The sequence below is a fragment of the Pholis gunnellus genome, assembly GCF_910591455.1.
Source record: "Pholis gunnellus genome assembly, chromosome: 9".
Classification (NCBI taxonomy): domain Eukaryota; kingdom Metazoa; phylum Chordata; class Actinopteri; order Perciformes; family Pholidae; genus Pholis; species Pholis gunnellus.
In genome coordinates, this window is record NC_136535.1 from 20,588,270 (window position 1) to 20,599,981 (window position 11,712).

Here is an 11,712-nt window from a genome sequence, read left to right on the forward strand (position 1 = left end):
GGCTTTGGTTTCCAAACGCACCAACTCGGGCCCGTTTAGGGGGCCCGAATGAGGGACACACATAAAGCCTTTATATTTTTTAATGCATATTGAATATCATTTAATATTGTAACGTTTTTGCAAGAAGTGTATCCCTCTTACTTTTGAGTTTTCTAACCATTACTTCCGCCGGTTACGGTGACAGTTTTCAGTCATTTTTAAAAAAGGCCCCGAGCAAACCGTTGGTGAAATAATGTACCGTTAGCCTCATTAGCTACTAGCTAGCTATCTTACATGTTTACAACCGTCAGGAGAGAAAACAACGAGATTATTTGCAGGTAAAGGTATAGGATGCTCTTATTTTCTCAGGCGACAGCAATTAAAAGTTTGTGGTGGAGGAAGTTTTTTTTTCTCATCAAACTCTAAACAGGGATTATACATTTTTAACTCAGAAAAACATTTTTTTTTAAATTTTATTTTTTTACTCTGTTGTTTAAACTGGTTAAATGATCTCCAATTTACATTTTCCTTTATGTGAATTCTCTGATTTCCTTACGTTTTTTCGTCTTTTCTGGAGCAGCCTATAAAATAAGTGATGCAGAGCCTCCGGCAGGCCTTTGCTCCCAAAGAGGAGGAGGGTGACGGTGATGCTGTGAGATCCAGCACCGACACCTCCAGGTGGTCCAGTCCCTCCAGGCTGCAGTGTGACTCTAACAGATCATACTACACGTCTGACTCTGAAGACCAGGATGACCCGCTTATAGACAAGGCCCCAGAAGTCAAGACATCAGACAAGTGGCCAAGATCGAACACACGGGGACGAGAAAAAGGCATTTTAACATCATTGATGATGATTCACTACCTGTGTAATAGAACTTGTGTTGTTTATGTGTAAATGCATTTCACACTATCCTGACTTTTCTCTTCCTTCAGGTAAAAAAGCACAAGGGCCCAACAAGCAAAAGACAGACCACACTGCCAGCCGCCATTTCCCCAAGTTGCCTCCAATCAAGCCCCTGCAGGTTTCAAAGCCGGGGATCCCGTCTCCCGACTTGAACTGCATCAGGGATCTGAAGAGCCAGGTGTGGGATCTGCAGCAGCAGCTGAGCGAAGCCAGGACCGAGATCAAGCTGCTGAAGAGGCTCCAGCATCGCCACACGGTGGCACTGCAGCACTTCCAAGACTCCGAGGGCTGCCTCTCCCAGGTCTGTTGGTTTGTCTCCCTTTAGTATCACTGCTCAGATTTCTATCATTGCCACAGAAACATGGCCTGTGGTGGGTACTCATCCTTTAAACGAAGAGTTATATTATCTGTGTGAACCATTCATCCTACATCTACTCCACCAAAGCTGCTCATTGGTCTCTCTCCAGTCAGACATTTTTTTTTTTCAGATTTCCAAATAATGTTTTATATTTTTCTCTACAGCAGTTTTCTAATCCTTCCTCTTGACACCGTCCCTATTCCCAGATCCTCGAAAACCACAGCAACGAGGCCCGAGTCCTGCAGGGGTCGCTGCGTGAGACCCGCGCCTGCCGCGACAATCTGGCAAGGCAGCTAAAAACCACAGAAAAAAAGTTGCTGAGCACAAAGGCCAGTCTCCAGCACCTACAGCTGCTCAGTGAGGACCACCGCCTGCTGGAGAGGGAGGAACTCACCTTCAGGCTGACCCGGGCCTCTGCAGAGCTGGAGGACAAGGACAAGAGGATACTGGTATGGATGAGCAGGAGGGTGGGACAGTGGTGGCTGATACTGTTCGGAGTTAGATATGTCCAGTGAGACTCCATGTCTCCTAGCATCACCCATGGTCATGGCTTAGAAATATAGATTAGACCGCAACACTAATACACGGGGCATATAAATAGGAACGGGAATGTTTTATGATTTCAGTCACTTTGCTTATTCTTCAACGCAATATTTTAGGACTTGGAGAAGAATCTTGAATTGTGCCGATCCTCATTCAATCGTCAAATAGTCGGTGAACAAAGAAAGATCAGCAAGGCAAGAAAGATGTCCGGCTATCTGCAAGAGCAAATATATCAGCTAAACAAGGAGATTCAAGTAAGTTTAAAACAGCTTGGGTGATATTCTTTATTAGACATACCCTAGTCCTTGTTAATGTACAGTATTGTTTATTGTGCAAGCTCCTGTCTTCAGTGATGGGAGCAGCTCAGCACCCCATAAAGAAAACCAAACATTCTAAATTGAATTTTCCAGGCGTAGATTTCCAAATAATGATATTCCAAACTGTCACACGGTTGCATTAGCATATTAAGAGATATTTAATAACAGACTATAATCACAGTGTGTCTTTTGTTTCCCCTTTACAGGATAGAGAGAGAGAACTGGAAACACACAATATTTACTCCCACAGGTTCCTAAAAGGACCGTCCAAAAAAGGTGTACAAACACAACAAGCTACTCTAGCTCAGTTTGGCCATGTCACATTTGTTGTGTCTCAGTTTCTTTTCCCTGATTTTTAGTCACTGAAAGCAAGATGGTTCAAACGGATGGATTAGACCTTCTCCCCGCTGCGGCTGTGAGTCTTTTGCCGTTAGAACATACGGAGACTGAGGAGGAGAGCTCTGTGAACCGGGTATGATTTCAATATTGTGTTGTGTACTGTCAGGGTTTTTACATCACACCATTTTACTCGTTTGCCTACGTTTACTGGAGTTTAATTGTTTATAAAGAACCTTGGGGTAACTTTTGATGGCCACTTACCCTTTGAGCAGCATAACAGAAATATCATACATGCTTGTTTTCATCAATTAAGAAACACCTCGAAGCTAAGACACATGCTCAATTTGAACAAAACTGAAGAAAAAAATCATACATACTTTTATATCATCACGCCTGGACTACTGTAACTCTCTTTTTACTTGTTTTGACTCCCACTCAGTCTCACAATTTCAATTTATCAAGAACTCAGCAGGCAGATTAACTATATCTAGTCCCATCGCTCCAATTCTATTATCACTGCACTGACTGCTCACTAAGTTTATAAAACTATTTAACTTTGTATTAATTATCTACAGGGCCATCCGTGTTCTGTTAACAGATTATATTTAAGAGCTTTTAACTCCTTGCAGCCCAAACAGGCGCCTAAATTCAGCTGACCAAGACCTTTAAGTTGTTCCACCGGTCAGACTGATAACCGACGGTGACGGTGCGTTTTCGGTTACGGACGATCGGCTTTGGAACTGATTTTTTTCTCAGTGAGATCGGCAGACTCCACTGCAGCTGAAAACTGACTTTTACAACATAGTCTACACTTAATGTTTAGTTTTCCCTTATTGCATCACTTCATATTTCCTCTTTATACTACTATTTTATGGTGCTTTATTTTATCTTAATTGTCATTACATTGTCATTACAATTGTGCTTGTTTTAGTATTATTTTATATGCACTTCCATATATTTAGGTTTTAACAATTTTGTATATATACTTAATTAAATATGGGCTTATTTATTTGTCTTTGCACTTGTACCTCCATCTGATATAGGCTCAGTGCTGATATGCTCTTATGTCATACGGAGGGGGCTTACATGGGTGTCTGATTTTTTTATTCAGTTAATCTTTTAATTTGGAAAGGACTTGCTTAACCTTGAAAAGTGCTATATACAATTATTAATATTTATGATGAATGTAAATGTGCTAACAGGACATTTAAAGACATTTCCTTACTACTGGAGTGTTTTCAAATCTATATTTTTTTATTTATGAATTTGTTTTATTATCCAAGTAGTTCAAGATGTTGCTCTCATATTAACAAAGCCTGTATATCATTTCAGTGTTGTTACAATCCAGTGCAGGAGTCTTTGGTACTAGAAAATCCAGAGAAAGACATTTCTGCAAATGTCTCTTTAGAAGAGAATCAGCAAGAGGAAACTGAGACGTGTTCAGGTGAGCACTTATTAAAACTGACACCAGAAGCAATGCACACATACAAAGTTGTTGGAAGATAAAATACCATAGTGGTACTAATCCACCAACAACTCTCACACAAGACAACAAACACCATTAAGTATGGGGTCTTTGTAATTTGGAGCTAAACGTATGTTTTGTTTTAGACTCATTCAGCATTTATTCAAAGAAACTATAAAACATTTGTTTTCAGACACCAGTGAGCAGAGTAGTTGTTCAGAAGAGAGCCCAGAATATCAAACAGAGGAAGCAAAAGAGACACCAGAGGTGTTAGAAGAGCAGCAAACAGAGGAGTACGAGACGTCCGTCGTTTCACAACAGTCGCTGAATTTGACTGAACCCAAGAGAAAAGGATCCAATCTCCCCAAAAACAGACGCACTTACACCTTCAAAGAATCCATCGAGAACCTGCACAGTGGAAGGCCTGTCTACAGCAGTGTGGACTTGAGTCACTGTCAAAGCGCAGAGAGCCCAATCAAGGTGGAGGTCATCAGCAGCGAGAGTCGTGAACTCGTTCCTCCAGCTGGGAAATCCAGGAGAGGTGAAGCAGGCAGCCCTCAGGGTGAGTGACGACAGAAGCAGAGCCGGCTGATGATGATGATGACTAGACATCAGGACTGAGGTCAATAATGTCAGACACACCTATACTCTCCAGCTGCCACACACAGAGATTGCGGATGAGGAGATTTCGTCTGTAGTGGCAGAAGATTTTCTAATATTCAAGTATTTCTCTGAATAAATTATTTTTTGACCAAAAGCTACACACGTTCCATTGTGATCCATCTACTTTGTTTTATAATTTTACTACAAGGACAACCACCCGACTTGTTTTTTTTGCTTGTGAATTCCCAAATCATAACATTACAATCCTTTCTTGATGTTTTATTTCTTTAAAAATATTTCGACATTTCAAAACCATTGGTTTTGGTCCAATTCAGTCAAAACATTCTCACAATTAACTTAAAATCCTCAGAACAAAATTCAACATCACCAACAACAAAAAAAACTATGTTGCAACATGAATCAGCCAAAGCCAAAATGCACCGCGTTTTACACGTTGACCTGAAGCAGCTGAAAGTAAAATAACACAAAATAAGGCTTTCAACAACTGAATGTTGAGCAATAAATTAGAGAACCAGTGTGTTTGACTCAGCAGCCATCTCTAGCTGACGGCATGGAGACCCAGAGAAACCACTTTGTTACAAACCACCAGCCAGCATGTGATTCCCACTCCACCTGAAAGGAAAGAACAGCTCCGTCAGTGAATTAATGGAGTAGGGAAAGTACAACATACTGCAACTTATACACACACACACACACACACACACATCAGTATCGTGTCTGAATCAGTAGAAAAACCCAACAACATCTAAACTAAAGTCGTTTTATTATCAATGTATACTCAACTGTTCTGTCTGTATTTTATAGATGAGTTGTTCTGCGTATATGGAATATGAAAAACAAATTGATTACCTGCAACTCCTGTTGGGAAGGCCACAAGGCGCTCCACTGGGGCGATCCATTTACTCGGGACCACTGTGACTGGATCAGTGTAATACTTCCATATCAAGGAGACCATCAGAGCAGCCTGGCAAATAAAAGAAACAAAAGTGTAAATACCTAAAGGATGTTTTGTTAGCTTCACTAAATGCTTTTGTGCTTCTTCTTACAATCTCCACCTACCTGCAGTATATAAAAGACGATGTTCACCACCCATTTCATCTTGGCTTGATGCGCTGTTCTGGATTTCACTGCAGAAGTGAGGAAGTACACAGCTGTTAGACACAGATTTTAGTGATGATGTGTCCTTCTTTATGAGAGAAGAGAGGAGGAACAAACACCAGTGTTAGGAGAGGTGCTGACAACAGTGAAAACACAAGTATACAGGAAAATAGTCGCACACTCGTAGATGTGGTGCAAGAACAAGACACAACAGTCTTCTTTAACACTAACCCAGTGCCTTGTCACCTGTTAGCCAGATTGAATAGCCAGTGTGTTGTACTTCATTGGAGAGTTCCTCTTGATGAACACAAGTAGAGACTACAAGTCAACTACTGTTTTGAGAGCCATAATCAGGGTTAAACTAGTGATTGTTGGTATTCAATATGGAACATATAGCTTGGTACTGGGAGATTTAAAACTGCCAATGTGCAATTAAGATAAATAAAATGTAAAATCAGAATCTGTTACATCCTTTTGCTCTGCTGTGCATGTGTATCATATTGACAATCTGATTGAAGCCACTTCCTGTCTGTGCACAAGATAATCCTGAGGCTGGGTGTGAAGGACAGTAACAGGCAGCAGCTGTTCCCACTGAATACTCGGTATGTCATCCTAAACCTCCAGTGGCTGGTGGTTTTGGGTAATCTGTGAGCCTTTATAGGGGTGGACTAAATAACAGGAACACCGATACAAAATGGCCCTGCAATTAACACTCATGTTTGATTTTGTGTTGAGACTGTCACAGAAATGTTGATTTAATAAGAGGTCATCATTTGTAGTGTCGCTGTATGTAGATGTTATGAATGTTTTTTTTTACTTTTGTCTCTCACCATGTGTTTTCAGCTTGTCTGTCATCTTGTTGATTTTGCGCTCCAACCTGGCATATCTAGCAAACTCATCCATCATGCTGATCGAGACCTGCTCCTTCTTCATCTCCTGGACTTCAGCCCTCATCTCACTCTCCTGCTCAGCATCTTTCTGCACCATCTTTGTGAGCTTGAAAGAAGAAAAAAAAGACTATTACTGAGTTAACAGAAGTAGTTTAACTGCAGTGTGGGCTTTTATTTATGGATGCAGGGGCTCAGACACACAGTTCCTCAATAGTCCTGCTGGACAATAACACATGTGGTTATTATTACCCATGTATGTTTAACGACTAGCATGCAGATTTCCACTTTTGGTAAGCTGTTGTTGTTTTTTTGCCGTTAACGTTACAATTTCCCAACGTCACAATCACCTTCCGACATTTGAAGAATTATGCAGAACAAAATGTTCCCCGCTCATGTGTAGCAACGACAGCGGGATCCTGATTAAACCCCACCCTCTGACTGTAGCTAACAGCGACGCTGTTTAAAGCTAGCTAACAGCTAGCTATACGTGTAGCTAAAAGCTAAGCTAGTCAACAGCAGTCTGCCGACTGTGAGACGAAGCTAACAGCTAGCTATACGTGTAGCTAAAAGCTAAGCTAGTCAACAATAGTCTGCTGACTGTGAGACGAAGCTAACAGCCAGCCAACAGCTAGCTATACATGTAGTTAAAAGCTAAGCTAGTCAACAATAGTCTGCTGACTGTGAGAGGAAGCTACACGAATCAGCCTACAATAACACTCACGATATTGGTTGTCGCTTTAGCATGTGCCTTCAATGCACACACACTTAATATATTCAAGAATCCTACTTACGAAAGAGGATATGGTCGGCAGGAGGCTTTTCATGAGATTGCACAGAAAAACCGACCCCAGCACAAGGAACCATGCATAGCCCGACGCCATGTTTGTTCCTCCTTGTTGCAGCTGTGGAGCTGCAGGACGAAGTTACACAGTGAAGTTGCATAATAATTAGGCCGTTCGGGTTATTCTGGTAATGGCGGTTTTTTAAAAAGCACGTCGTCTTCACAACATCAGTGAACTCCTTTATTTAATACGTTTGTCGTACAGCATTATAGATTGCAACGGCCAAAAAAACAAAAAAAATGTTTTTATTTATTTAATATGTTTATCATAAGAGTTGATTATTCCAAAATAAGTTGCAGTAAAATATGATTTCAGGGTATATACAACTTGTATATAATGACGGTATGCATGGGGATTTAAAACAAAAACAAGAACAGGCCGCACACACAAGGACTCGGCATGCTTCTTTAGATATATGTTTTTGTTTGTGCCTGTACATTCTTACTTAATATCTCATAACATGTAACATGTCGCGCATGTCTTGCACACACACACACCCCGGGCACCGTGTGATTAAAAAGTGAGAGCTGGCTTGGGCCGACTGATTGGCACACAATCCTGCCCACACAGGTAAGATGTTGTGGTTCAAAAATGTGTTGCCTTGGCCCCAAAGCCAATCACTGGAAGCAAGGGGCGGGGGATTACTCTCCCTGCTAGGTTGGTAGGATAAGGGATAAAATATACAGAGAGGGTGATCCAATCCGGTTTGAGCTAGTTCTAGTACTGGTCGGACGTTAATGTGGAGTTACAGACGACTCTGAAGGTGTAGGCTGAGGTGTATACAGCTGACCCACATTTCATTTAGTTTCCCAAACGGTGAAAGGCTGCGCTGTTCTTTTTTATTTATATACATCTGTCCTACAACCTCAGCAACAATGGGAAGGAAAACTAAAGTAAGTCAAAACGTGTACATTGTGTGAAATGTAATATATATACCGTATAATTTAGCATTTTTAAAAATAAATAAATGCATTTCCTTTTTAGCAAACGTATCTTTTTCACAGTGCATGCGCTTTAATGTAATGTTGTAAGGACTCGTTACAGTATGTCCATGTGCATGCATGAGGTCCGCCTTTGCTGTGGTCACGTCTGTCGTGTCGACCCTGTTGATACAGGGAAGTGGCGCCTTTTTACTTAGTGCAGTGCAACGTGCTTTTTCGTCGTCTCCTCGAAAGCGACTACACTTGGCGGTACATTTGCTAAAAATAAAACCCTAATGTGGCTGTGGTTTAATAATATAATATGTTGTCTTCAATGTGTTGCTGACATCAAACAAAGGGGTGCAACCACCGTCGATGAACAGGTTGCCATTTCAAGGAAATGTCTTCCGTAGTTGCCTCTGGATGTAACTTAAACGTGGACTGTGCGCGGTACTATTTAGGCGGTTATTTGCCCATGGTACATGTCGAGGTGTTGTCTTAGTATTTGCAGCCCGCGCTGTTTTTTGTACTCCTTCCACATAGAGTACTGTAAAAGCTGCTGCGCGTCACCATTCGAGGTGTCTTTTCATTTTCTGAGTGTCATGGCAGCTGAAATATCCTCGAAAAGACAGCGACACATCTGGTCGCTTTTTCTTTTTTTTTTAAACCGACGCCCTATATTATCGTGTCGGATACGTTTTATTGAAGGTTTAGTCGTTTGTGTAACATACAGCGGATCCATTTGAATTGATGCATGGAAGCGCGTGTTGAGGTAGAGGAAGGGGGCTCTTCTTCTCTTAGCTATAAAGTAGCTACAGACCACCATGCTTACTCAACAAAAACATGTCGATCTCAAATAATGATGCTGTGCTCGGCGGGAAGAAACTAAGAAGTGGCTAAATATCCAAGTTAGAAAACGTGTTATTGCTCCCCTCCCCACTTTAAGGTTGCATAATGTCTTTGTGACCAGGGGGAGGGAGAGGTGCCCATCCCCCCCATGCGTTACACGCCCACATTAGCTCCGTCATGAATGGCTGTTGTTCATTCTTTTTTAATTTCTTTCTCCTTCTCTCTCTCTCTTTCTTTCAGACTGCCAGCTCCGAAGCAAGCGACGAGGTTAGTATCCGAGTAATAACTCACAAAACTGGCCGTGACACCCCCACTTGCACCCAAGCGAACATTTTGTTCTAGTTTCTGTCAAGACAAAGAGACAGTCTTTGTTGGTACTGGATGGCTTTTGATGCGACTTAGTGCAACACAGTTTCAATCGTGCAAGCAAGAAACTCAGGTTCAAAGGACGACAATGTCAATTAATCTGTTTTAATGTACATGTTATATTCCAAACCTGGTCAGTCTATAGGGTTCAAGGAGCTGTACCGCCTCTAGGGGGTGCTGGTTATTCTAGAGCCCCCAATTGATCTGCCACTTAGAGTGCCCAGATGCTTAGTGGAAATTCCTCGTGTGTGTGATGCCCCCACGAGGCAAAATTTCATGTTGGATCCATAGTATTTTGCTACAAAATCCCTCTGCAGTATTTCACCGTTGCCCCCAAGACAACAGTACACGGTTATATATTATTACTGCTGATTTCTCACCATCTGAAATGTCAGTTAGCTATTCACTGTAGAGTGCCTCTTTTGTAGGCATGAAGCTAATTTAGCAAATAATACATTTTTACAAGGACAAAACTTGAGTTGGAGGGATTATTAAACTGATAATTAAACTAAATGTATTCCCCCACATTTGCTGTCATGTGTCATAATTTCCCTCCTGTGCACATTGAGAAACATTAGTTTAATCAAACATTTTGGATCAGGATGTATATATTGTGTATTAATACTTTCAAATGACTGAACTATTGTGTTTTTATATGTTCTTCAGCAGCCACAGAGAAAATCTTTGCGATTGTCAGGGGTAAGTTCTACAAAGACTTTAATAATAGCTGTGCATATTCTACTATTACTATGCTTATTTTGTTTGGCGTAATATGTAAATAACTGTATGGTGTGTTTGTGTTACAGAAGGCACAGCCAGAAGCTTTGCCAGAAAAGAAAAAGGTAAAAATTAGATCTTTTTTTTTAGTGGACAAGAGCACCGTATCCATTTAAAATAGTTTAAAACTGTGTTGCGAGCATTTTACCGTGTGTTTTACACTGCTTGCTTGGTTGTTGACATGGTAGGTGGCTCCCAAGATCAAAAAAGCAGCCAAACCAGCAGCAAAGGCCAAGGCTGCTGAGGAGAAGAAAGACGAACCCGAGGTTGAGAAAGAAGAGACTCCTGCTGAAAATGGCGAGGGAAAAGCTGAGGAGGTACTACACGCTTTTGTTTCTTCATGACTCCTGCCATGTGAAATCTGCACCGTAGCAATATCCCAAGAGAACCGAAATAATAAAACACGTTTTCTCCATCCTTCAGAAGGCTGCAGCAGCAGATGACGCAGAGGACAAAGCTGATGATGATGATGAGGAAGAGGAGGAAGAAGACAAAGAAGCAGAGTAGTTGTGACACCCCAAGACTCACTTGTCAGGACTCCCTGTACCTCGTTTCTTGTACAATGCAGAGAATATTTTTATCTACTATTTTCATAAGACAGTAACGTTTTTAGGCACCCGGTTGCAGAAATGCATTTTTAAAAATACTACAAATTCCACTCAGTTTCATGGCCTCTCGGTCATTGTGTTGGTTTTTTTTCTCTGGCTTCTTACTTTGCCTTGTTTAGGTTGTAGTTTTCTGCATGACATGAAGTTGTGCCTATATCAGGAATTAAATGTTCAACTTCGGGGGAGTTTACCTGAGACATTCCCGAGACGTCTTGAGGGATTTTTGTAACCTGTACTGTTTTGGAATCTAATACATCGTAATACTATGTGTTTGATAGGGAATAGGATGATTGAGAGTTGTGAGCTAGGCTAAGAAAGTCTTGTTCACAATGTTCACTTTAATCCCGTTCACTAGTACTGGACATGTTTTTGTTTTTATATGCTGTCAGTGATGGTACATTTGAGGATGGTTAGACTAATCCGTACTCTCTGTGCTCAAAACAAAATGCATTACAGAGCTTATCCCTCTTGTCATGGTTTGTCCTTTTTATTTTTTTTAATTACTGTATTTTCACCTCAGTCTACAAAAATGTATCCCACATATTTGTGGGTATATACATTGCGGTTTTGGGATTTCTCTTCCAATGTACAGTTTCCTCGGTTTTTAAAAAAAGAAGAAAAAAAGAAAAAAATGTTTTGTTTATGAATATAAAATGCCAATTAAAATGGGAATTCCTCTGAAGTGTTACTCATCGATTGTGTATTTAATTACATCCTGAGTCCAGTGATTGAGTAAAAGTACTATTTCAGATGTTTTTTTGCTACCTGAAATGAATCATTGTTGCTGTTTACCACATCAGTGAGCGAAAATAATACAATCCGGGTTCAATTCC

At 40.9% G+C, this 11,712-nt stretch overlaps 3 protein-coding genes across 3 annotated transcripts; 2 read left to right on the forward strand and 1 right to left on the reverse strand.

Annotated features, from left to right (window-relative positions):
- Window positions 1-574: 574 nt before the first annotated feature.
- LOC306701228 (uncharacterized protein) lies at window positions 575-4,633 on the forward strand (the record flags this gene model as incomplete). The annotated part of the gene is made up of 8 exons (XM_079166485.1): window positions 575-809; window positions 913-1,184; window positions 1,448-1,690; window positions 1,901-2,038; window positions 2,308-2,377; window positions 2,461-2,573; window positions 3,773-3,884; window positions 4,099-4,633. The coding sequence occupies 8 exons, from the start codon at window positions 575-577 to the stop codon at window positions 4,473-4,475; spliced, it is 1,560 nt and encodes a 519-aa protein (XP_079022611.1). The 3' UTR covers window positions 4,476-4,633.
- A 141-nt stretch (window positions 4,634-4,774) lies between these two features.
- get1 (guided entry of tail-anchored proteins factor 1) lies at window positions 4,775-7,440 on the reverse strand. The gene is made up of 5 exons (XM_079166163.1): window positions 7,309-7,440; window positions 6,458-6,623; window positions 5,589-5,656; window positions 5,379-5,493; window positions 4,775-5,141 (listed from the first exon to the last, which is right to left on the reverse strand). The coding sequence occupies exons 1-5, from the start codon at window positions 7,396-7,398 to the stop codon at window positions 5,068-5,070; spliced, it is 513 nt and encodes a 170-aa protein (XP_079022289.1). The 5' UTR covers window positions 7,399-7,440; the 3' UTR covers window positions 4,775-5,067.
- Window positions 7,441-8,082: 642 nt separating this feature from the next.
- On the forward strand, window positions 8,083-11,567 carry hmgn1a (high mobility group nucleosome binding domain 1a). Its single transcript, XM_079165891.1, has 6 exons — window positions 8,083-8,252; window positions 9,369-9,395; window positions 10,161-10,193; window positions 10,301-10,336; window positions 10,460-10,588; window positions 10,695-11,567. The coding sequence occupies exons 1-6, from the start codon at window positions 8,235-8,237 to the stop codon at window positions 10,776-10,778; spliced, it is 327 nt and encodes a 108-aa protein (XP_079022017.1). The 5' UTR covers window positions 8,083-8,234; the 3' UTR covers window positions 10,779-11,567.
- The last annotated feature ends 145 nt before the right edge of the window (window positions 11,568-11,712 follow it).

Excerpts from the sequence above, each read along its gene's own strand:
- get1 (XM_079166163.1), bottom strand. The coding sequence starts at position 7,398 with ATGGCGTCGGGCTATGCATGGTTCCTTGTGCTGGGGTCGGTTTTTCTG. Across the intron at positions 6,624-7,308 it reads TGCCGACCATATCCTCTTTC|CTCACAAAGATGGTGCAGAA; the intron begins GTAAGTAGGATT and ends TCTTCTTTCAAG. Across the intron at positions 5,494-5,588 it reads TCGTCTTTTATATACTGCAG|GCTGCTCTGATGGTCTCCTT; the intron begins GTAGGTGGAGAT and ends TTTATTTGCCAG.
- hmgn1a (XM_079165891.1), top strand. Across the intron at positions 9,396-10,160 it reads GCTCCGAAGCAAGCGACGAG|CAGCCACAGAGAAAATCTTT; the intron begins GTTAGTATCCGA and ends TATGTTCTTCAG. Across the intron at positions 10,337-10,459 it reads CTTTGCCAGAAAAGAAAAAG|GTGGCTCCCAAGATCAAAAA; the intron begins GTAAAAATTAGA and ends TTGACATGGTAG.